A 25,435-nucleotide genomic window follows, 5' to 3' on the forward strand; every position below is an offset into this window, starting at 1 on the left:
GGGAGGATCACTTGAGGCCAAGAATTCAAGACCAGCCTCGGCAACAACATAGCAAGATCCCATCTCTACAGAAAAATTAAAAATTAGCTGGGTGTGGTGGCATGAGCCTATAGTCCCAGCTACTCAGGAGGCGGAGGTGGGAGGATCACTTGGGCCCAGAAGTTCAAGGCTGTAGTGAGCTATGATTGCATTGCTCCATGCCAGCCTGGGTGACAAGGTGAGACCCTGTCTCAAAATTTAAAAACCACCCAAACTGGACCTCAGAGGACCCTTGCTCTTGGGCATTAGAACATTTGCATAGCAGAGTGTAAATAAGAGCAGAGGTGAGCCCAAGCTGGTGAGCCTGGAGCTCCCATCTCCTACCATTACCTGGTCTAATCAGTATTCCTTTGCACCCACCTGTGCCTGCTGCACGCCCGGGGCAGCCTGCCCAGCCACTTGCCACAAAGCATTCCTGCAGAGGCCTCTCACCACTCACATTTTATTGAGAACAGTGGGCAGGGGGGTTGGGAGAGGAGTGCTGACCGTTGTGAAGGAGTAAGAACCCAATGGGTAAGGGGCCAGACAGGTTTCACCTGGCTCCATGGTCCAGGAAAGGGCCTGTGGGGTGGGCACCTGCCCTCTCTGGGATCCCTCAGCAGGAGAATGCAGCAGGCTCCTCCAGGAAAGGGAGGCACTGGGAGTGATGGGTTGTAATTCCCATAGCATCCAACCCAAGAGTGAGAGGGGTGGTGCTAATCTGGGGGTAGGAGGGGACAAGACAGGGCTACTCTCGAAGTATCTAGCCCAGCTCCTCGAGGTTTCTGGAAGACTTCAATGTTAGTCTGTGGAGACCCTAAAGATGGAGATTGAGGCCAGGAGAGCCCCTCACTGACCCATTTTAACTGGCCCCAGGAATACCAGAGCATCCTAATCTAAGGAGCACAGGCTGTCAAGCCCCAGGTCTCAGCCATGCTGCTGAGTGCTCATTGGGAAGCAGGTGTGAGAAAGGGTGATGACCCCCTATGTGTCCCTCCTGAGGAAGGCAGAGGCCTTTTCCATACTCCATAAGGCCAGCCACTGTGCCAGGTCCTGAGAGGCAAGGCACGAGTCTGGGGGAGGGGTTAATCTCCACTTCCCCAGATGTCCAAATGGGGGTGTGGGTGGGGGGAGTAATCCCCCTGGTCCAGCATTCCCAGGAGACAGCCTCAGGGAAGGGGCTCAGGAGGCCCAGATCCTCCTGCCCGCCTCTGCTTGCTGGGCCAGTGGCCAAGCAGTTGCCTTACCAGCCACAGCTGTGGTGGGGGGAGGTGAGGACGCCTCACCACCTCCTGTCTCTGCTTCAATGAACTCGGTCTTTCTTTTACCCCTCAAAAGAAATCAACAGCAAGTTGAGAGGGGAGAAGCCTCAGGTGAAGGGGTGAGTATGGGCCGTGGGGCCAAGGGGAAGAAACACTGTTAGGCCCTGGCCCTGATTCCAGCCCCTCAAACCCTAGAGTGGAGGAACCTCAAGGGGAGGCCAGTTGTGAAAGGCTCAGTGCCAGTGCAGAGTCTGAGCCAACTCAGCAGCAGTGTCCAGGGCATGAGGCCTGGTGGGGGTTGGGACCAGAGATCCAGGCTCTCTCCTACCCTCTAGCAGAGAGGGCTGGAATGGGGAAAGCAGGCAATGGGAGTGGGAAGTTCCCTCCAAGCCACTTCTCTGGGGGAAGAGCCCCCTTTTCTGGCAGGGTCTAGGGCAGGGCCCTTTCTGGGCAGGGCAACATCACACATCAGTCATCTCATCCCCCAGCTCTGCATCTTCTGGCTCTCCTTCCTCCTCCTCCTCCTCCTCTTCCTCTTCCTCTTCTGAGGTCACATTGGGTTCATCAGCCTCTGCCAGGCATTTGGGACAGGAACAGACAAATAGATAGTTCTCCCTGCAGCGGTGGGGGATGGTGAGGGGGAAAAGTCAGGGAGCTATGGGATAGAGGACCCCAGAGCCCAGCTGCACAACCATGTCCCCAGCTGGCACCTGAGGATCTTGTGGCGGCTGTGGCGGCTGCGCTCCCGCTGACAGCAGTCCAAGTAGCTGATACAAATTTCCTGTAGGGCAGAGAAGTGCAGTCTGATGGTCTGTGTTCTTTTAAATGGCATAAGGGCCTCCCCAACAGCTACCCTATCTCCAACCACTGCCCCATCTCTAGAAGCCAAGCTTGCGTTGCCCTTCAGTGAAGGGGCTGGCTGCCCTCATCCAGTTCCCAGTGCCTTCAGTAGGCAGGCCACTATAAGGCTCCAACAGCCTGTGCCTGAGACAGAGGAGACTGTGGTTGGCCTCGGGCCGTGGTGAAAGCCGGTCAATGGCCAAGGTCTGCAGCTGGGATCAGAGGTCTTGGTATGATGCTACTTGCCCTCAAGAAGATTCAACCAGGCACTGTGCCTGCACTAACAGACAAGACCCTAAACCCACAAAGAGCTATCTCCTGCTTTCTTAGAAACTACATATCTGCATTTGACCAAAAGATAGCTGGGGACAAGAATCTGAGCACATAGGTGTCCCTCAAACACTGTCCTGAGGCTTTCTGGAGTCATATTTTGAAAAAGCGAGGTAGGGTTAGAACCTAACCATGAGCTGAAAGACTCAGACCCTAAGGTATGTGGGGATTCCACCCAACAGCCTGAACTTCAAGGTGCTCTAGCCACTGCTGCTCCCGATCCCTGCAGAGAACTTCCAAGGCCCACTGCCCACCCATCCCGACGGTTCCTGGTCCCCCTCACCTCTCCTGGCTTAATATCCTCCAGAGCAGTGACATGCAAAAGGAAGTTGTTTTCTGGAAAGGAGGTCTCTGCATTGGGCACACAACTGTGGTTGCCTGGATCATAAGAGGCAGGTAATGAGGATTATTGACTAAAAAAAATAATAGCCTCAATTCTGCAGAGCACTGGGTCCTTTCTTGCTCGTTCATCCCTGCCAAGGCTGAGCACGTTTTGGAACCCAAGTTTCTGGACTCTGCATCCAGTGTTCTTTCCTGAAGACCATACAGCACAGCACAAATGAACTCCACAGCACTCCCACTCCAACTCACTGTGACTGGCCAACTTCATTCTCAGTCGTGTTCCCACTGTCTCACAAAGGGAGGGACAGGGCTCTGAAGGAATGCCCACCCCAGACCACTTAACTCACTTCTGCCTGCTATTGGACATCTAGTAACAGCTGACACAGGCCCTCTGAGAATCCAGTTTGGGAGGGTAGAGTGGCCCTGGAGCCTGGGAGGAGGAGTTTGCAGTGAGGAAGCCAGGGGGTGGGAAGCTGAGGTCTGGAAAAGGCAGTTGTCTGAGCTGAATCTGCCCCTCCTCATCAGGTGCTGATGAGACTCGCCCTCTAGCCTGGGCTCCCAGTACTCCCAAATCTCACAAGGCAGTGACGGTGCAAAGCCCATGCATCCCTTTGCAAGAATCAGAGCTCTATGCCTGCCTTAGTACAGGGCCTGGCCTATTGTAAGGTTTTATATATAAGCAGGTATTATAGCACAAACAGTTGGATGAACAAATAAAAAAATGATAGAACAAAAAGGCCCAGGGGAATTCCTGTGGGAGCTCAGACCTAATGGGGCTCCCAGACTCAACCCTACCAGCCTAGACAGGGCCAACTGAGAAAGATAAACTGTGGCTGCAAGGCCACCTGGCAAAGGCAGAAGCGCCTGGGACCATCCCTCCTCAACGCCATGACTCACAGCAGCTCTGAAGCACAAAGAGGCCAGATCCTTCACAGTTAAGAAACTCTCCAGTTGCTGTAAGACAGTAATACACAGACATTATTCTACCCATTTTTAAAGGCAGGAAAAGGAAACGAGGCTTACACGGACAGGCACTGTCTCTACTGTCCTGCAACCCCACCACACTAAGGCATCAGTCCCTACCATCTTACCTAAACTTGCCTCTCCGAGACAGAAGCCTTGCTTTTCTGTCTGCAAGACATTCTATTTATCCAGCACCCCCCTCCTCCCAGCATCAAGCCTCTGGATACATCTTGGGGCTGTTTCTCACCTGTGTGCCCTGTGGACAGATCTGAAGCTCCCCACAGGCACAAAGGGATTACCTTCCCCCACCATTAATTCAGAGCACCCTGGGGAAAGACTTTGTGTCCACCATCTGACTGGGGGGGTCGCCATGGCTGGGTGAGGCCAAGGCCCTATCTCACCAACCTGCCTCGATGTCCTTGTATAGCTGGTCAATGAAGGTGTCAAGCTGCTCACGGTCCTGAGGCTTCAACTCCAGAGTGTCACAGGCATGGACCCACTGGCTTAGGGAGCTGGGGGTCCCAGGCAGCCCATGGTTGGGGAGGCGGAAGCCCAGGTCACAGGGCTCTCCACCTCCAGGTAAGTTAAGCCCAGGAAGAAGGGTCTCCCATCCCCACCCCACTTCATTCTCCAGGTGGGGGCCCATCTTCCCCAACAGAGGCTCCCCAAAACAGATTCCAATGCCTCATTCTGATTCCCACCACTGTGTCCAGTTCAGTGATCTGTCCAGAGTCCCACCCTACCCCATCCCAGTCTTGAAAGGAACTGTGGCTACCTTCCTCAGTTTCCCACCCCTGAGAGTAACTTCAATAGCTCTGGAACATTCTAACCTGGTCCCGATTCCTTGGCCATTGGTCCCAACAAGAGCAAAGAGAGACCGGAATCCATCTGGAGTGAACCACTGTGGGGGGAAAAAAGAGATGAGTGCTCATTACAGCCACTGACTTTTCTTCCAATTGGACTCTCTGTTTGGGAAGCCTTCTGTGAGTCAGGCTCATCCGAACTCCAGAAGACCAAGTAGGCTTTGGCTCAGCTGTCCCAGTAGGAGATGATGACCTGATTGCTCCTGGAGAGCTGGAGTAACAAGGAGGCCACTGGTCCCACCCTCTCCTCACTCACCTGGCTGACTGCTTCCTCATAGAGGGCCTCTGTGAAGAGTCTCCGCAGAAGTTCCAGTTGGCCCTGGTTTAGGGGAAGCAGGGAGAGACTTGTAGCCCTGGGGATTTCCCATTAGCACCCAGGCAGGGCCCAGGCGACTAGGGGAGGGAAGGAAAAAGGGCCAGCTCTGTAGACTGAGCTTTCCGTAGGGGCAAAGGAAGGCCACAGAGTCTACCTCCAAAGAGCTTTGGCAGTCTGCCGGCCTGTTCCAACCCGGGGTGGCAAACCCAAATTTCTCTACATTTTCCAGCACTTGTACCAGCAAGGCTGAGGCAGCCTGAAATGTCTATCCACACCACCACCGTCAAATCTCCCTTGACCTGGCCTCCAGACCAGCTGGGCTCTCCCACTCCCTTCCTATAAAAGTTCAATGCAAGAGGGCCCACCCCAGATGCAAACCTTGTACACATCTGCCTCCACCCTCAGGCAGCTCCTGCAGGGAAGTCTGCTGTCCTCAGTGAGGACCCATACTCTTTGATCGGGAATGCGTTCTCAGGACATGGGCAGTTTCACACTGCTCTCTGATTCTGTGGCCCCACAACCCCAGTCTCCATTCTACCTGATTTGCCCACTGCTATCCTATGACGAGTCCTGCCTTCTAACACCAGTTAGGGAGTACTTTCAGGGCAGGGCATCTGACACGCCCTTCCTCTGTTGTCACCCCACTTCCCAACTGTAGGTCCACATGAGGTCATGAAGTAAACAGTGGCAGGAATGTAAGTCCTCTGAATTGATTTCTGGACCCAAGTTCTAACTCCTTCCTGTAGCTCAGAAGTGATCAAATGTGGTGCTCCCCACAGCTGGCCAGAGACATCCTAGGATATTTGGGGAGGGAAGGAGACAGGCCACGGGAGAATAATAACCTTGAATTTGTCTCCCAGAAGTTTATGGACAATTTCCTCCTCTTCATTGGCTGTTTTGTTACAAAACTGGGAGAAGAGTCTGATCCAACGGTCCTTGTCCTTCGCCTGCAGTGAACAAACATACTTAAGGGTCACAGACACCCACCTTCTCACTGGCACTCCCGCCCACTTGGGAAATACCACTACACAGGAACTTACAGGGGCCCTTCCTCTGCCTGAGGCTTCCTCCCAATGCTGCCCACCCACAACCATCTCCCCAGTTGGAGCCGAGATAGCCAATTCAACAACACTTGGAAAACAGGAGAAAGAGGCTGAGGAACAATATTAATAGAAGGGTGGTTAGAGTGGCTTCTCTCGCTTCATGTAAGACAGAATCCTGAAAAAGCGGTGCTTATAAATCAAATGCATGAATTGCTACTGCACAAGTCATCTTCTATATCAGAAACTACAGGCATACTATCACACTGGTCTTTAAGTTACAAAAAAAAAAAAAAATGACTACAGGCAAAACGAGCTCTCCACTCCCTATGCCTTCAGAGCGCATTCTGAAGGTTTTACATAGCAAGGAGCTCTCCTTTGGGAGGGCCAGGAAGAACTCTGCATCCAAGCTAGGGCTTTGAGGTGAGGAAAAGACTGAGACCAAGGGTTGAATGGGGCCAAAGTCAGCTTCCCCGAGAGGGTTGGGTGGGCTCACCTGCTTCACTGTGGCCACCATCCTGGCCATCAACATGATGCTTGCAGTCTCAGGTGGGTAGTGAATACTCCTGGGGAAAGAGAAAAAAAGATTGGCCTAGAAATTCTCTCCCTAGTAGCTGAGCTCAGGGAAGCCGAGTCTGACTGGTACAGAGAAAACTTCCTACCAATTCCATCAATTACCAAGAAAGTCATAGACAAGGACTTAGGCAAAACTTTGCATCCCTATTGGCTTAATGGGGCTCTTTCTGGGAAAGCGTTAAATGCTAAGGACAGAAAGACTGACAGCCCAGATTAAAAGCAGGGGATAGGGTTATGTGACTTCTGTTTAACCCTAAGAAAGGAAGAAAAATCCGGGGAATTGTAACTTAAGAAAGACGGCAACACCTGATGAGCCCAGGCAGGCAACCAGGGAGGAAAGGATAAAGGAAAGAAGAGAGGAAAAGAAACCTACCTCCATGCCTCCTGAAGCTTATTGAGAGGATGCAAGGGGTCATCCTGGGAGGGGCCTGGGCACAGGACCTGGTGGTATTGCTCAGTGGCTGCCAGCCGACATTCTGCACTGCAGTACATCACCTGTTAGGTGGGATAGAGGTCAGTACCCTAGGATCTGGCCCTAGGATCACCTCCTCTAACTGCATTCCTTCCACAAATAGCCCCTGAGCTGTAGCTCAGATGTATCATGAGAAGAGAAAACATAGGGTGCTCTGGGGACATGTGAAAGGCACACCTAGGCTTGCAAAACCACAGAAAGGGAAGACAACTTTTCAGGTAGAGGGGAGAGCCCCTGCCAGGTCCCCAGGAAGAAAGCAAGCTCCCATCAAGCCCATTTTCCAGACAATGTAACTGTGCCAGGGAGGATGAAACTGGAACAATAACCAAGCCTTTTCAACATCTTATCCTACATTGTAGTTTTCAAGGGCCATGACCAGGTCTGTCGCTGCTCCTGTCTCCCCACTGAGGACTCCAGCTAAGGCCTCCCTCACCCACCCCCTTCCAGGTACACTCCCCAAGAATACTCACTTGGCAATGGGGACAGTTCTGGTGGAGGTCTTTGCGCACAGTGCACAGCTCTGGGTGAGGCAGAACCTGGCCTGGTTTCCCGGTCAGCCTCTGGGCATTCTCCTCTGCCTTCTCTAGTGCCCTAAGGCAGTGGTCACAGGCTGACGGTGAGAGCCAGACACAACAATGTCTTGAGAGCAGAGGCCACATCTATCCCTTTCACAGCCCTACAGAGCAGCTGCTACGTGCCAGGCACCATTCTAGTGTTTCATAAAGGTTTGGGAAGTGAGTAAATGAATAATTACATGCATGCATGAATGGATGAATGAATTTATTTCATGTGCATCCCAAGGCAGATGATCCCCTCCTCCCTCTCAAGGACCTCCTGGCCCTTATTGTCTAACTCTCCTTGCTTCTTAATCAGACTCACTCTGTGGGGCTCCCCTACCACCCCCAAACTGGGCTTTTACCATACTCTGGGGCCAACTGACCCTCCTTTCATTGTGTGTCTCTAGCTTAAGAAATGTGTGGGTCGGGCACGGTGGCTCACGCCTGTAATCCCAGCACTTTGGGAGGCCAAGGCAAGTGGAGCACCTGAGGTTAGGAGTTCAAGACCAGCCTAGCCAACATGTTGAAACCCCGTTTCTACTAAAAATGCAAAAATTAGCCGGACATGGTTGTGCGTGCCTGTAATCCCAGCTACTCGGGAGGCTGAGGCAGGAGGATTGCTTGAACCTGGGAGGCAGAGGTTGCAGAGAGCCGAGATTGCACCACTGCACTTTAGCCTGGGCGACAAGAGCGAAACTCCGTCCCCCTCCCCCAGACCCCAAAAAAAGAAAAGTGTGAAAAAAGCACGTGGCCAGCAAAGCTAAGGGCATTGCACTTGTGCTCACCCCTAACTCAGCCTTCTTTGAACAAGGGCCATGTAGCCTCCTCTTGGTGGAGGACTCCACTTTGGCACTGGGCCTTCAGCATGATGTCCCTCATACCATGGAATCAAACTCGCCTAAGTCCTGCTGTGCTCCCTCAGGAAGCACATCTGAAGAGCCTCCCACCACAGGAATAAGCCTCAAACACCTGAGACTGGACAGAAGCGTGGTTCTCAGGCACAGTCCTTCAATGGAAGACAGCATTTCCTCCCAATACCCAGAGTTCCAGAGACGTCAGCCAGTAGGGATGTATGCAGCTCACTTCCATGCACAAAGGCGACTGGGCCATGAGGAGTAGGAGAGATGTACTCACCTCGGTAGCGATAAAGTGCATTCCAGAGAAACTGTGCAGCCACCAGGGGCCGTTCTACGAAGATGGTCTCCCCCTTCCGGATGAGCTGTGTGGCAAACAGCCCCTTTCCCTGAGAGGGCAGAGGGATAGGATGGCCGTAAAAAAGGAACAGAAGACATAGCTCCAAAAGCTTCCAGGAGGCTGTCCAGCCTCACTCCCACATGCCTCACTCTTAGGAGAGGCCTCTGCCTCTGTGAGTTCATGGAGAGTGGTCAGCACCCTCCATAACTTTCTCCTCTGGAAATACAGCTCTGACCTATTTTCAGTTGCATCCCTTTCAGCCCATTCAGAGCAGAAGGCCTGGAACAGGGAGGCAGCCACCATGGCAGCCATCTCAGATTACTCAGAGAATTTTTCTCAGTATGGCCAGAGCAGGGCCAAGGCTTATAGCAGGCTGGGGCCTCCAGTACCAGGAGCTGATAACGGCAGGGCACTCATCTCTGAGTCAGCCACATGCCACTCCAGGATCCTGGCAGTGATGTTGCTACACAGGGTTGCAGAGAAATCCTACACCATGGGACAGGGAAGCCTTGTTTGGGGGAGAATGTGCCCTCTTCCTTGGTCAGCTGAATACCCACAGCACCTAGCACAGTGCCTGGCATCCAACAAGTCCTTGGGGGTTGCACTGAAAGAAAGGAGCTAATACTAGTACCAGTCCTAACATTAACTTGCTGTGAACCTTTGAGCCAACTGCTTCACTTTACATCTGTTTCCCGTTTGAAAAGTGAGCATTATAATAATACCTACAAGGTAGTTTCCAGGGTGTAATGATATAGCACAGATGAATGGACCTTATGCGCTCTAGCTTCTTCCTACTCAATGAGAGGTACAGGGACTGGCAACACGGGCATCACCTAGGACTCTGTCAGAAATGCAGACTCTTGGGCCCCACCCCAGGCCTGCTGAATCAGAATCTGCATCGTAACAAGATGCCCAGGTGATTCATATGCATGTTAGTTTGAGAAGCACTGGTCTAAAACACTATATACATCATGTAAAGGATGAAGAATGAGAAAAAAACCTCTGAACTGCCATCTCTCAAATGTGCAAAAGGACTCAGCAGATGGCTTCAGAACCCAGGCAGTTACTGGCCTTATTGGGCACATACTCCCACTACTCAAAGAAGACGTGTGGAGCCCTGTGAACACTGAGCTGCCACAACAAAAGGAGAGGAAAAAAATGCTTGACACCGAAGCAAAATGACCTGTCAGTGTTGCCTCCCAGGTAGCTCCCTGCCTCCTTAGAAGGCCAGATACGATTGCCTCTCAAACTCAGAGCGAAAAATCTCAACCCTGTGAACAACTCTGGAAGCTCTATCTCACAGTAGAGTGGGACAGGTGAAACAAAACCAGGAGGCAAAGCCCTGGGCATACCCTTGCCTGGTTTCCTGGAAGCCCTTCTCCCCATGCCTTGTATCCCGTCCCAATCCAGCAAATTGAAAACTTGGCCTTCCTCTATGGGACACGACAATATGAACAGGGACTCACATTATTTCTGACAATCTCAAATTTCAATATTGGACAAATATAGATCTCCCTCTCTTTGTGAAGGACTAAATGCAGAAAATATTTCGTAATCAAAACAAAGAGAAAAGAATCAGAGTTGTTCCTTTATAAAGTCATTCCCAAAACTGATGACCATATTTCAAGGAAAACAGAGCTCTAACTCATAATATTAAGGTTGGGCCGGGCGCAGTGGCTCACGCTTGTAATCCCAGCACTTTGGGAGGCTAAGGCAGACAGATCACGAGGTCAGGAGTTCAAGACCAGCCTGACCAATATGGTGAAACCCTGTCTCTACTAAAAATACAAAAATTAGCTGGACATGGTGGTGTTCACCTGTAGTCCCAGCTACTCAGAAGGCTGAGGCAGGAGAATCGCTGGAACCTGGGAGGCGGAGGTTGCAGTGAGCCAAGATTGTACTACTGCACTATAGCCTGGGCAACAGAGTAAGACTCCATCTCAAAAAAAAAAGAAGGTTGGAGAGCACTGAACCTGAATGGAAAGGGGACAAACCATACATACTTCCAATTTGAAAAAAAACTTTTAAGAAAAAATCGTGCAGGCCGGGTATGGTGGCTCACGCCTGTAAATCTAGCACTTTGGGAAGCAAGGATGAAGGATCGCTTGAGCCCAGGAGTTTGAGACCAGCCTGGGCAACACAGCAAGACCCCATCTCTATAAAAAAAAAATGGTGCAAAACTCTAAGACTATGTAATAGATTTTTGTTGTTGTTGTTGAGATGGAGTCTCCCTCTGTCGCCCAGGCTGGAGTGCAGTAGCACGACCTCAGCTCACTGCAACCTCTGCCTCCCGGGTTCAAGCAATTCTCGTGCCTGGCCCTCAGGTAGCTGGGATTACAGGTGTGCACCACCATGCCTGACTAATTTTTGTATTTTTAGTACAGATGGGGTTTCACCATGTTGGTCAGGCTGGTCTCGAACTCCTGACATCAAGTTCAAGTGATCCGCCCCTCTCAGCCTCCCAAAGTGCTGGGATTACAGGTGTGAGCCACCACGCCAGGCCTAATTTTTGTATTTTTAGTAGAGACAGGGTTTCACCATGTTGGCCAGACTGGTCTTGAACTCCTGATCTCAAGTGATCAGCCCACCTCGGCCTCCGAAAGCGCTGGAATTAAAGGAATGAGCCACCATGCCCGGGCAGACTATGTAGTAGATTTTAAAATCTTGATGAAAAGAAGAAAGCCCACAATACGCCATGCTGCTATCCGGCTAGTGCACCAGTATGGTAATCCAGCTGGCTTCCACTGGACCTGGTGAGGTTTCTGTTCTGACTGGTCATGTCTCTGGCATAATAGTTGATAAATTTTTGAAAAGTCATTCCTATCCACAGAAGCAATAAACAGTAGTCAAAAACTACTCCCACTTGAGGCCCCTGGTCTATATAGTTTCATGACCCAATTCTCTCAAACCTTTAAAGAATAAATAATGCTCATGCTATTTAAACAATGTAATGACAGAAAGCATTTCTGTTTTACCAAAAAAAAACAAGTATAACCCTCATGTGGCAACTTGAGGAAAATAACACAGAGAAAAAAATCACAAACCAATCTCATTTGAATAGAGAAGCAAAAAGCCCAGGATAATCCATGCTGTTACCAAGTCCAGGCAGGTATGTTATTTTCTCCAGCAGCAGATCAGATGTAGGCAAGGAGAGGGCAATCAGCTAGGGCCTTGATAGAAGCCTGGGACAGGAAAACTGTGCAAGGAGAGTGGCTGAAGTGATGAAGTGAGAGGGAAGAAATGAAGAAAGGAAGGGGCTGAGAGACTGGGGGCTAATGAAGAAAAAGGTGAAGAATATCACTGCAAACCAAGAATGATGGAACTGAGAGGCCTTCAAACTGTGGCCACCCAGGAGCACTAGAGACTATGGAGATGGAGATAGGAACAGGTAAGGAGACCAAGGATGTAGGGAAGCTGATTTACCAGGGAAGGAGCAAACTGCTCCAGATACCTCTAGAGCAGAAAGGGGGCACGGAAGGTTGAGCTGGAAAACTAGATCAATATGATGACGCTGAGAGCAGATGACAGACAACTAGAGGTCTTACGTCTTGGGCAAGAACCAACCATACACACAGCCACTACACAGGATAAATTATTCAACCTCACTAGTAACCAAAGAAACGTAAATGAGAACAAATATAATTTTGCACATATCAATAGGCAAAGATAACTAGGAAAAAAATACTGCTGGACAAAACAAAAGGATGTTTGCACAGAAAATGAGCTCTAAGACTTTTGACTCTGGGGATGAAAAATACCATACAACAATAAAGGGTCCATCAATAAGGGGTTGGTTGAGTGAACTGTGACCCTCTCACGGAAGAAGCTACTACTCAGCTCTTAAAACTTAATATGTAGAAATAGGCTTGATATTGAAAGATTCACTGCTGCATCAAAAAGCAGTTTCTAAAAATGTAATTTTAACGTACTCATCTTTGCACAAGTATAGAAGTATGGGTGATTTTTGTATTTTCTTTCCTTACATGCATTTTCTATTTTTTTCTACAATGAACTTTTGGAACACAATAAAAACGACAAAATCACGTCACTTTCCTGCTAAAAACTCTCCCAATGCCCCCACGGCCTTTGGACTCTGGTCCAAATTCCTCAGCACTCCAAGGACCTTCGTGAAGGGTCTTGGCCTCTCTCCTCATCCCCTCACCCAAATCTCACACATGAAGTTCGTGAGGACTCACTCTTTTACACCTCAGTTCTCTCTGCCCGGCACATCCCCGCCCACCGTTCCAGGGACACAGCAGCAAAGCCCCCTAGCCCCGCCCCGAGCAGCCACAGAAGGGCCTCCCGCGGGCTGGCCGAATTCCGCTGGGAGGAAATGCGCACGGAGACTTCGGAGGCCCGGGTCTATCGCGTGACCGCGCCACGAGCCTGCGCGCGGGGACAGACTGGGAGCCCCCGGGCCGCGAGCAGGGGCAGGGCCGTAGCGTCCGAGCGGCACAGAAGCCTCTGGGCTCCGGGCATGGAGTCCTGCCGGGCTGTCTCCATGGCCGGACTGGGGAGAGGCTCCCGGCAGGACCCGCCCTGACCTCACCTTGGCGCTGCTCACGAAACGGACTTCCACGGAGACCCGCGCGCGGTCCGCCACGCCCACGCAGAAGGAGAACACGTCGCACATGGAGGCCGCCATCTTGGGCGCGCCTCCGCCTTATGACCCTTAACCCCGCCTCGACCTGAGAGGCCACACCCCCTTCTGGTCCCGCCCCCGGCGAGAGTGCCCCTGAGGCTGCGAGGTTTTGCGCTCCACCAAGTCTGAATTTAGGTTCCGTGGTTTGTTGACGGGAGTGTAACTGGGCCTGCCTTTGTGCTTTCACATCGGTGCCTTTTTGTGTCTGTACCTCTGTATCAGAGTCTGTGTGCCCGTACAGTTTTGATGTGTGTATCTTTGAGTCCGTCGCATGTTTTGTTGTGGTTTTTTTTTTGAGATAGTCTCACTCTGTCGCCCAGGCTGGTGTGCAGTGGCGCGATCTCGGCTCAGTGCAACCTCTGCCTCCCAGGTTCAAGTGATTCATTCTCCTGCCTCAGCCTCCCGAGTAGCTGGGCGTACAGGCGTGCGCCACTAAGCCCAGCTAATTTTGTATTTTTAGCCGGTTTCACCATGTTGGCCAGGCTGGTCTCGAACTCCTGACCTCAAGTGATCCGCCCGCCTCGACCTCCTAAAGTGTTGGGATTACAGGCGTGAGCCACCTCGCCCGGCCTCCGATACATGTTTCCATGTATGTTGTCTCTGTCCACACAGTGGCCTGTCTTCACTGAGTAAAGCGCTCTTTGGACCCAGCCCTAGAGTAGGACAGCAGAAGGCCAACTTACTCCCATCCTGTCTAGCTCTCAGCCTGAAGGGAAGGACTAGCTTATACCCCGGAGCTCACTCACCCCACTTGAAGAGTCCAGGACAAGATTTCCTTTCTCGGTAATCCCTCTGGCAGCAGAACAGTCCTGCCAAAGGTCAGGGTGGACTTGTGCCTCTGTCAGATTCTTCAATGGCTTAAGGGACCTTGCAACCCGGGGGTAGCGGAGGAGTCCATAGTGGACCTCAGGTCTGAGAACCTCTGAAACTGGATACAGAAGTGAATGTGCATATGCACACACTGTCGTGAAAAGGGGGAGGGGCCTGTTCTCTCATTCAGGACCCCAAGAAGCTGCAAACCACAGACCTATGGCATTTGTCCCCACAGCTAGGCCTGACTATCAAGCCTTGTTTTGTTTCCTTGTCCCCTGATTTTGTGAGTTTTGTTTGAGACAGGGTCTCACTTTGTCGCCCATACTGGCATGGGGCGATCTCGGCTCACGGCAGCCTCCAGCTCCCGGGCTCAAGAACAGACTGGGCAACGTAGTGAGACCTTGTCTCTCCAAAAAATAGAAAAATTTGCCGGGCGTGGTGGTGCGTGGGAGGATCACCTGAACCTGGGGAGGTCGAGACTGCAATGAGCCGTGATCAAGCCACAATTATCTATCAAATAATTATAGATAGATAGATAGTTGGCAGGGACAGAGAAAGTTTCTTGAAACTGACCCTGCCTCTCCTCAAGCTTGCAACCTGGTGTCAAGGAGCGAATAGTCCACGGACTTGGGGGAGATAGATAGTTGGCAGGGACAGAGAAAGGTTCTTGAAACTGACCCTGCCTCTCCTCAAGCTTGCAACCTGGTGTCAAGGAGCGAATAGTTCACGGACTTGGGGGAGATAGATAGTTGGCAGGGACAGAGAAAGGTTCTTGAAACTGACCCTGCCTCTCCTCAAGCTTGCAATCTGGTGTCAAGGAGCGAATAGTCCACGGACTTGGGGGAGATAGATAGTTGGCAGGGACAGAGAAAGGTTCTTGAAACTGACCCTGCCTCTCCTCAAGCTTGCAACCTGGTGTCAAGGAGCGAATAGTTCACGGACTTGGGGGAGATAGATAGTTGGCAGGGCCAGAGAAGAGGCTCTTGAAAGCGACCCTGGGTCCCCTCAAGCCTGCAGCCCGGTGTCAGGGAGCGAATAGTCCACGTACTTGGGGGCGAACCTACCCGAGAGCAGCTGGGGGCCGTGCCCTCACTCACCACCAGGTGGCAGGGCAGGCTTCCTTCCATCCCTCAGCTCAGTCCCCAAGAGCCATTCTAGAATCTGAATGGTCTGTGCTACAGAAATCAGCTCTGAAAATCCTGGCAGCAGGCTTCTTTCAGAGAAATCGAGCACATTCTTGAGAAGAAAAAGGAACCAGGAGTCAGAGTCATGAAAGGGGGAAATTATAACTGTCCTGTGAAAACACAGCAGAGTTTACGACAAAATGCCAGCCTTGGCATACACAAATTATTCTATAAAAAGATGGGGCTTTGCGAGGCCAAGGCAGGAGAACCACTTGAAGCCTGGAGTTCAAGACCAGCCTGGGCAACAAATGGACGTTGTCTCTACAAAAAATGTTAAAAATTAGCCAGGCATGGTGTCACGCGCCTGTAGTCCCAGCTGCTCAGGAGGCTAAGGTGGAAAGATCACTAGAGCCCAGGAGGTTGAGGCTGCCGTGAGCTATGATTGCACCACTGCACTCCAGTCTGGGTGACAGAGCGAGACCTTGTCTTTGCTGCTGGGCCTGAGCTGCTTCTGAGAATGGTAACAGTTCAGACAAAACAAGAAAACGTTGGGAAACTTTGTGAAGTGGGCTAAACAGTCTACCTTCTCTTCTTTGCTCTCAACTCCTTCTGATGGTGAAGAGTCTTCTATGCCCAGATGCTTATTCAAAGAGGTTCCTTCTCCACAACCAGGCCAGGAAAATATTAATTGCTGATACAGGTATTACTCCCCCAGGTGAGGGGAGCTGTGATATTATGAAATATATATTTGGTCTTCATCTTGATTTCCTGGCATAGAACTCCTAAAATCCCTAGAATCTCTGAAGTGATGTCTTTTCATATGCTAATGAGTTGACTGATGACTGATAGACCTTAAGACTCCATAAAAAACAAAAAGGGCAGGGTTGGGACGGGTGGTGGCTCACACATGTAATCCCAGCACTTTGGGAGGCCGAGGTGGGTGGATCACAAGGTCAGCAGTTCAAGACCAGCCTGACCATATGATGAAACCCCGTCTCTACTAAAAATATAAAAATTAGCCAGGCATGGTGGCGTGCGCCTATAGTCCCAGCTGCTCGGGAGGCTGAGGCAGGAGAATCGCTTGAACCTGGGAGGTGGAGGTGGCGGTGAGCCAAGATCGCGCCACTGCACTCTGTCTCAAAAAAAAAAAAAAAAAAGAAAGAAAGAAAGGAGGGGCTGCCATGCGGAATGAGCCCTCAATCTGTGGGGTCAGACACTACCTGCAGGTAGATCATGTCAGAATTTGCTGAACTGGAGGTTGGAATGTGGGGTACACCCCTATACATTTGGTCACAGAAGTGTTCTGTGTTGATTGTTGTGGGGTGACAGCAGAAGAAAAAAAGTGTTTTTTTTTTTTCCAGTTGGTCTTCTCTACTCAGGGGCCTACAAGCCTTAACAGTAACCACACACTTTGCACTGTGCATGGCACATTATTGCTTTACAGACATCTTCTCACCCCTGGGTGATCTAAGTTATGAATGCACCCATTATACAGATAAAGAAAAAAGGCTCGGAAGTTCCATAGGTTGGCCAAGGACATAGCTGAAGGCCAGAGTCTGTGCCTCCAATCATTACGTTATTCCAGTTTCCAGGAATCAGTATAGAAAAGGGGGTCCCTGCTTGACAGCTCAGATTCTTCTGCTTGAGGAGGTTTTTCGTTGAGGTGTGAGGCAGGGAGCTCCAGTGGGTACCCCCAGGAGGAACTAGTCCAGGCAGCCTGGCTAGGGCCTCTGTCCCAGTCCTCAGCCGTCCACTCCTGAATCGGCATCATCACTCTGGATACTGGCGTTGGAGCTGCTGGAAGGCTCATCCAGGGAGGCAGCCTCGGCAGATGTAACCACTGCCCTCAGCTTTTGCTGCTTCTGATACTTGACCCTGCGGTTCTGGAACCAGACTCTCACCTATAATTGGAGAGTGGGCAGAGATCAGAATGTGACCATCAGGTCCCACTGCTTCCTAATTCCTGGAGTGAACACCCCTCTCTGCCTGGCCAATATTTGCTCTTCCTTCTCAGGGAGGTACCTCCTCCAAAACACCCCTTTCTATAATTCCGGACACCATTCATTCATCCGAGTATTTACTGAGTTTCCAGTATGTGCTAAGCACCATCCTAGGTGATGCTGATACAGTGGTGAGCAACAGAGGCAAGCTGCCTGCCCTCATGGAGCTCACGAGCTAGTGAAGAAACACTGGCAAGAAACATGTAAACAAACAAAGAGCTATGTAAACACAAAAGGGGGTACAAACAGGGATTTGGGCAGAGGAGGCCTCCCTGAGGAGCCAGCATTAAAGCTGAGGCTCAAAGACAGAGAGGCCCACCTGATGGGGACAGAGAAGAGCAGGTCTGCAGGGCAGGGAACAACCTGTAGGAAGGCTCTGAAATGGAACCAAGCTTGGAGTGTTTGAGGACCAGGAAGGAGGAGAGCACGGATGAGAGTGAGAGGAGAAAGTCAAGGGAGGGAAATGGGAGAGGTCAGCGGGTGCCAGATCACCCAGGACCTGGAAGGCCATAGATAAGGAATGTCACCCATGAGGCTTTTACGTGGGCCCACATAATCCTATTTACATCTGAAGTGCACTGTGCACCTAGCTGCTGTGTGAAGCATGGATGGCAGCAGAAGCAGGAAGACAGGAGGGAGGCTACTACAGCGGCCCCGGAAGAGCTGGGGCGTACATTAGGGGTGACGGAGAGAAGTGAAGCCACTCCAGCTGTATTTTGGAGGTAGAGATGACAAGGCTCAATGATGGTTGGAAGCGGAGGAGAAGGAGGAATCTAGGATGATTGGGTTTTTGAGTAACCAGGTGGACGGTGGGGTCATGTATGGGAAAGGAACAGATTTGGGCAGGAAAAAAGTCAGGAATTGAGGTTTAGACTTGGGTTTGAGATACGTGCCCATGAGACATCTAAGTGGAATCACCAAGAAGGTAGTTAGAGATATAAGTCAGATGAGATGGTTGTGCTGAGGATACAAATTTGGGAGTCATTGGCTTATAGATGGTATTTTAAGCCACGGGAATAGATGAGACCAGCTGGGAAGAGATTTCGAGGTCCCCAAGGGAAGAGTAGCCTGCCAAGGAGACAGAGCTGGGAGGAAAACCAGACAGCATGGTGTCTGGAGGCTATGAGGAACATGTTTCAATAAGGGATGGGGTGGCTGACTGTCCAGTACTAAGAGCTGCTGAGTGGTGGACTGAGCTGAAGAAAGGAAAGTGTCATATTGTTGGCTCTGGCAACATGGAGGTTATTAGAGACCTTGCTGAGAAGTTTTGATGGAATGGTAGGGAAAAGTCATGTTGGAATGTGTGAAGCAGTGAGTGGGAGGCGAGGACACGGACAAAGTGAACATGGCAAGTTGTTGAGAAGTTTGCCTGTAAAAGGAGCAGAGAAATTATGTAATAGCTAGAGAGGAATATAGAGGTCAAAGAAATATTGATTATATTGACTCTTTAATATCTACTTAATTTTTTTCTTTTTTTTTTTTTTGAGACGGGCTCTCCAAATGTTGCCCAAGCTGGAGTGCAGTGGCGTGGTCTCCGCTCACTGCAACCTCTGCCTCCCAGGCTCAAGTGATTCTCCTGCATCGGCCTCCTAAGTACCTTGGATTATAGGCACCCAGCTGATTTTTTTGTATTTTTAGTAGAGACAGGGTTTCACTATGTTGGCTGGGCTGGTCTTGAACTCCTGACCTTGTGATCTGCCCACCTCAGCCTCCCAAAGTGCTGGGATTAGAGGCGTGAGCCACCGCACCTGGCCACATCTACTTAATTTTACTGGCAGGTCCTTATTTAGCATGGAAATCCTTTATTATCAATTTTTAGACTAATAATCTAAGTTAACATTCCAAGTTGTTCACATTATGTGACTTCAAATGGGACTTTTATTTTCATTATATAGAGTGTGCAAAAAGTCAGGGCCTGTCCCCTCAACAGCCTGGCACAGGGAAGAGGGCCCATATCTTCCTCCCACCCTCCTTTTAGGGCCTTGCTGAGGTAGTGTTTGTCCCCAGGTGCAGCCCAGGCCCAATAGGAGTCCCTATTCCCACCTGGTTCTCTGTAAGTTTGAGCCGAGCTGCCAGCTGGGCTCTCTTCTTCCCCACCAGATTGTGCTGTTTTGCAAACACTTTCTCCAACTCTTCCAGCTGCTCCAAGTTAAAAATAGTTCGGACTCTCTTTTGCTGTCTCTCAGTGTCCTGTAGGTCCTCCGTTGGGGCCCAGTCTGGGAAGGCCCAGAGTCCTGAGCAGTGAGCCAGCTCCAACCCTAAAGAGCAACCAGCAGCAGGGGAGGTTATCCAGCAGCAGGGGAGGTTAGCCAGAAGCCCCCTGCACACACAGCTCCGCTACCTTGCCTTCCCCTTGGCCAGGTAACAGTGCAAGAAGACAGTAGAAAGAGACTGTGCAGAAATAACAGGAAACAAACAAATGGGAAAGAAGGGACAAGGCAATGAGACTGTCTGCCACCACTACTCTCTAGCCAAGTGGCTTCACTTCTGGCCCCTAATAGGAGTTGCCAAACCTCCCTTCTCTTTGCCTTCCTCTCCTTTCCTTGACTGCTTCTGGCAACGCCATGGAATGGGCAGAGAAGAGACCCCCAGGGGTTCACCCTTTTAATTCACTGAACAAATATTATACTTTTTGAATGTCTACTGTGTGTCATGCATGGTTTCAGGACAAAACAGAAAATCTCTGTCGTTATGGAGCTTACATCTTAGAAATGAGGTCAGAAGAGATAGAAGTCAGAAGAGAGGGTTGAGCTGAGGATACAAATTTGGGAGTCATCACTGAGCACGGTGGCTCATGCCTGTAATTCCAGCACTTTGGGAGGCTGAAGGGGGCGGATCGCTTGAGATCAGGAGTTCAAGACCAGCCTGGCCAACATGGTGAAACCCCATCTCTACTAAAAATACAAAAATTAGCCAGGCATGGTGGCACATGCCTGTAATCCCAGCTACTCAGGAGGCTGAGGCAGGAGAACTGCTTGTGTCCGGGAAGCAGAGGTTGCAGTGAGCCAAGATAGAGCCCACTCTACTCCAGCCTGGGTGACAGTGCAAGACTCTGTCTCAATTAAAAAAAAAAAAAATTGGGAGTCATCAGCTTATATAGATGGTATTTTAAGCCACGGGAATAAATGAGACCAAGCTGTGGGCCAGTGGAGATGCATCAACCAAGAGCAGTTCCTAAGTCAAATCTTGATGGGGATGAGGGAGTGAGCCATTGGGCTATCTGGGAGTATAGTATTCTAGGCAGAAGAATGGCAAGCATAATGCTAAGGCCACTCAGCCCCCACTAGCCTTGGGGAGTCCTCAGGGCTGGCAGACAGACTGCCCCAACAAAGGGAGTGTGTCTGGGGTCCCGGCTGCCTAGGACTCCAACCACTGGGCCCACTAGGCTTACACTGTGCCTGCCAAGGTAGACCAAAAGATCAGGAAAAGCCCATCAGACATACAGCCTGGTGTATCTAGTCAGCCTTGTTTCAGAATCAGAAATTGACCTTTGGAGAAGAAAGTAGGCTGTACTGTGTGTTCCTTAAGAGCTCTAGTTGAGGCCGGGCATGGTGGCTTATACCTGTAATCCCAGCACTTTGGGAGGCTGAGGCAGGCGGATAGCCTGAGGTCAGGAGTTTAAGACCAGCCTGGCCAACTTGGCGAAACCCCGTCTCTACTAAAAATACAAAAATTAGCCAGATGTGGTGGTGGGCACCTGTAATCCCAGCTACTCAGGAGGCTGAGACAGGAGAATCGCTTGAACCTGGAAGGCGGAAGTTGCAGTGAGCCAAGGTTGTGCCACTGTATTCCAGCCTGGGCGATAGACTGAGACTCTGTCTTAAAAAAAAAAAAAAAAAGCTCTAGTTGGAATCCTAGCTCTGCCACCAATTACCAGCCAGAGGACCTTGGGCAAGACAATGTACTTCTGTGAGCCTTGATTTCCTCACATGTAAAATGGTGATAATAATCCCTACTTCCAGAGATGTCAGGATTTTAACATGGTGCTGTCTAGGCGCAGTGGCTTATGCCTATAATCCCAGCACTTTGAGAGACTGAGATGGGCCCATCGCTTGAGCCCAGGAGTTCGAGACCACCCTGGGCAACATGGTAAAACCCTATCTCTACAAAAAATACAAAAATTAGTCAGGTGTGGTGGTGCACAACTGTAGACCCAGCTGCTTGGGAGGCTGAAGCAGGAGGATCACTTGAGCTCGGGAGGCAGAGGTTGTAGTGAGCCAAGCCGAGATCACTCCTTGCCAATAGAGTAAGACCCTGTCTCAACAACAACAACTACCACAACAACAAAAACAAAAACATATGATGCTTACAGGGTGCTTAGCACTGTGCCAGGCACAGAGCAAGAAGAAAGTCAATGGTTATTATAAAAATTAAAACAGAAGTGATAATCCAATGGGGAAGCGGGATTATTTCCAGATCTGGGAAAAATTAAGTTGGGTCCATACCCAATATCTTGCACTAAAAAAAAAATCGAAATGGAGGAAATATTTAAATGTAAAAAGGTAAACCCACAAAAATTTAGAAAAAAATGGGGAAGTTATTTTATGACTTCACAGTGAGGAAGTTCTTTCCAAGTATCATATAAGATGTGGGGCCACAGTGGCTCATGCCTGCAGTCCCAGCAGTTTGGGAGGCTGAGGCAGGAGGATCACTTGAGCCCAGGAGTTCAAGATCAGCCTGGGTAACATTGTGAGATTCCATCTCTACAAAATAAATGTTTTAAATTAGTCAAGTATGGTAGCGCATGCCTGTGGTCCCTGCTACTCGGGAGGCTGAGACAGGCATTGTGAGATTCCATCTCTACAAAAAAAAATGTTTTAAATTAGTTGAGTATGGTAGCGCATGCCTGTGGTCCCTGCTACTCAGGAAGCTAAGGAGTGCTTAAGCCTGGAACATTGAGGCTGCAGTGAGCCGTGATCGCACCACTGCACTCCAGCATGAGTGACAGAGAACCTGTCTCAAAAAAGAAAAAAAAAAGGATTTGTAAAAATACATCAAACATATAAAAATTAAAATTTTTTCTATGTAACAAAAGAATACCACCATAATCAAAGTCAAAGGTCAATAAACAGAAAAACATTTGTAGTTCATTGCAGTTAAAGGGCTAATTTCTTTTTTAATTTTTTGAGACAGTGTCTTGTTCTGTTGCCCAGGCTGGAGTTCAGTGGCTTGACCTCGGCTCACTGCAACCTCTGCCTCCCAGGCACAAGCAATCCTCCCACTTCAGCCCCCGCCAAGGTGCGCACCACCATGCCCAGCTAATTTTTGTGTTTTTAGTAGAGACGGGGTTTTGCCATGTTGCCCAGGCTGGTCTCAACTCCTGAGCTGAAGCGGTCCACCCGCCTTGGCCTCCCAAAGTTCTGGGGTTACAGGGGTGAGCCACTGCACCCAGCCAGGGCTAATTTCCTCAATAGAAAAGAGCATCTACAAATAGATTGTTTTAAATAACCAACTATACATATGGGCAAAATACAAGAACAGTAGTTCACAGAAAAAGAAATACGTCACGAGGTCAGAAGATCAAGACCATCCTGGCTAACATGGTGAAACCCCGTCTCTACTAAAAATACAAAAAATTAGCCAGGTGTGATGGCATGTGCCTGCAGTCCCAGCTACTCAGGAGGCTGAGGCAGGAGAATGGCGTGAACCCGGGAGGCGGAGCTTGCAGTGAGCCGAGATTGCACCACTGCACTCCAGCCTAAGCGACAGCGCAAGAAGCAAGACTCAGCCTCAAAAAAAAAAAAAAAAAAAAATTAGCCGGGCATGGTGCTGGGGCTTGTAATTCCAGCCACTCCAGAGGCTAAGGCAGGAGAATCACTTGAGACCGGAAGGAGGAGGTTGTAGTGAGCAGAGATAGCGCCACTGCACTCCAGCCTGGGAGACAGAGCGAGACTCCGTCTCAAAACAAAACAAAACAAAACAACTAACTTGAAAATGAGGCAACTGTAACATGAAGTAGTAAACAGTAATTCAGACCTCAGGTGTGTGAAGAGCTCAGAGAAAGGTGACTGGGAGTGATGGGCACAGCTCCCAGATCCAGTGGTATTGAATTTAGATGGGGCTGCGAGTCCAAGGATTAATGCACTGCTGAAATGGGGTGAGGAAACACAGGATTGGGGTGGGTGCTACGAAGTAGGAACCCGGCAAGATTGTGTTACAACTATCCTTGTATGGGTTGATAAGGCTTGGACTAACTTTGCTCCTGTTTTCTTCGTGGGGACATGGGGAAACATGAACCTGGCAACCAAAAATGGCAAAAGCACGTGTAGGTGGATGTTTAATGCTAGAGGGCAAAGTTCCCTCTATAGTTACTTTTTTTTGTTGGTTTGTTTGTTTGAGACGGAGTCTCACTCTGTTGCCCAGGCTAGAGTGCAGTGGCGCAATCTCGGCTTAATGCAACCTCTACCTCCCGGGTTCAAGTGATTCTCCTGCTTTAGCCTCCTGAGTAGCTGGGATTACAAGCGCGCGCCACCACGCCCTCCTAATTTTTTGTATTTTTAGTAAAGATGTGGTTTCACCATGTTGGCCAGGCTGGCCTTGAACTCCTGACTTCAGGTGATCCACCCGCCTTGGTCTCCCAAAGTGCTGAAATTACAGGCGTGAGCCACTGCGCCCAACCTTACAGTTACTTTCTCATGAGATTTAAGTGCCTGGCCCTTAAGCACTACTTAAGAGCATTGCATGCATGCAGGCTCAGAGCGAAGTGTGGAGCTCAAGTTCCCAGACGTGAGCAGTGGAGGCGGTAGTGGGGTGTGAGCCTTGACCAGCTCCTAACAGCTCCTCGCTCAACAGCACCGCCCGGAGCGTCCACTTCCCCCCACCTCGTAAAAAAAAACAGGGCCATTGGTTCGGGTCGAGAGCCGCTTTGGGAAGCGTCTCTGTCACCAAGCGCTACCCCGGGGTGTGCGAGGGAGTCAAGGGACGCGGAGACCGGGAACAGGGCTGGGTCCCCTTGCAGCCCCAGCGCTGGCCTCCTGCCCACCGCATTCAGGCGCTGCGCCGCCCTCACACCCACCCTCTCCCACCTCAGCAGCGTGCGGGGGAAGCCTCGCGCCGGGGTCTTTTTCAGCAAGGCTGTCGCGGTCCTCGGCTTCAACTGCAAGGTAAACGGTGGCAGAGCCCCTTCCCACTCCAGCCGTGTGTGATTCTCACACTCAGTGCCCTCTCCTGCACTGGGGCGCCGGCGGTGGCGGCCTAGGCTCTCCAGCCCCCGCCCAGTCCCCCGCGTGCGGGCGTCGGGAGCGCAGTACCTGTGACGCCGAAGCCCAGCAGGCCGCAGACGGGAGCCACGCGCGGCCCTGGCACAGGGTAAAAACCTACGCTCAGGTAGGCGGGCAGCCACGATGTCGGGCACGCCCAGGGCAGATCCCCGGTGGCGCACAGGGAAGCAGCGGTCCAGAAGGCCGGGTGGACGCAGGCGGAGCCCGACGGCTGGGAGGCCGCCGGCGCGCAGGGGTCGGGCCTCGCCAGGATGGCCTCGACCGAGAAAGGGGACTCGAAGCGTCCGGGAGCGCGGGGCGTGTTCGGGCCAGTAGGGGACCTGGGCGCCGGAGAGCGGCCAGAGCGCGGAGGTCGGACCCGAGAGCCCGAGGGAGCGGGCGGCGGGCTGCCTGGCGGCCTGGGGCTAGGCATGACGCGGCCGTTGCCCGGACGGACGCAAGGAAGGGAGCTCGGGAGGAGTGAGAAGATTCTGCAAAAGGCAGTGAGCAAGACCGGTTGTCTGGGAACCTCCTGGCGCTCGGCGAAGGCTCTTAAATTTGGCGGGGCGGGGCATGGGATGGCCTCTCCCCACTGCGGTCCGGGCGGGGCCCCCAAAGCCTGTGAGCGCCCGCCCTGTGCGAGGCAAGGTGGGCACAGCACCAAAGAGTGTGTTCCCTCCCTTCCTCCGCTTTTAAAAATGCCCACCCTGGGGCGGTCGTGGGGAGGACTCTGAGCTCGCTGGTGATCCTGGGCGAAACACCCAGCCACCGGGCTCCGTCTTTCTCCTTTGCTCACTGAAGAAGGGATGCCCGTTTCCCCGGGGCCTTGCAGAGGCGGAGCTGTGATCTGGAGAGCGGTAGGGCAGTGCCTGCGGTCTTGGCCT

The 25,435-nt window shown here is 51.1% G+C and overlaps 2 protein-coding genes across 4 annotated transcripts; both read right to left on the reverse strand.

Annotated features, from left to right (window-relative positions):
• Window positions 1–467: 467 nt before the first annotated feature.
• On the reverse strand, window positions 468–13,477 carry SMYD5 (SMYD family member 5). Of its 3 annotated transcripts, none has more exons than XM_004029427.5 (13): window positions 13,323–13,477; window positions 8,714–8,822; window positions 7,493–7,632; window positions 6,924–7,045; window positions 6,471–6,540; window positions 5,777–5,881; window positions 4,875–4,937; window positions 4,586–4,656; window positions 4,161–4,267; window positions 3,690–3,746; window positions 2,734–2,828; window positions 1,991–2,061; window positions 468–1,895 (listed from the first exon to the last, which is right to left on the reverse strand). In XM_004029427.5, the coding sequence occupies exons 1-13, from the start codon at window positions 13,416–13,418 to the stop codon at window positions 1,742–1,744; spliced, it is 1,260 nt and encodes a 419-aa protein (XP_004029476.3). In that variant the 5' UTR covers window positions 13,419–13,477; the 3' UTR covers window positions 468–1,741. The 3 variants fall into 3 exon arrangements, with proteins under 3 accessions (XP_004029476.3, XP_055234062.1, XP_018876462.1); XM_055378087.2 differs by lacking the exon at window positions 13,323–13,477 and adding an exon at window positions 12,980–13,298; XM_019020917.4 differs by lacking the exon at window positions 13,323–13,477 and having other exon boundaries at window positions 7,493–7,731.
• A 2,013-nt stretch (window positions 13,478–15,490) lies between these two features.
• Window positions 15,491–25,077, reverse strand: NOTO (notochord homeobox). The gene is made up of 3 exons (XM_004029420.5): window positions 24,603–25,077; window positions 19,396–19,610; window positions 15,491–17,253 (listed from the first exon to the last, which is right to left on the reverse strand). Exons 1-3 carry the CDS (start codon window positions 24,982–24,984, stop codon window positions 17,095–17,097), a joined length of 756 nt encoding a protein of 251 aa, XP_004029469.3. The 5' UTR covers window positions 24,985–25,077; the 3' UTR covers window positions 15,491–17,094.
• Window positions 25,078–25,435: the final 358 nt, after the last annotated feature.

Source organism: Gorilla gorilla, chromosome 12 (genome assembly GCF_029281585.2).
Source record: "Gorilla gorilla gorilla isolate KB3781 chromosome 12, NHGRI_mGorGor1-v2.1_pri, whole genome shotgun sequence".
In the NCBI taxonomy this organism is placed as follows: Eukaryota; Metazoa; Chordata; class Mammalia; order Primates; family Hominidae; genus Gorilla; species Gorilla gorilla.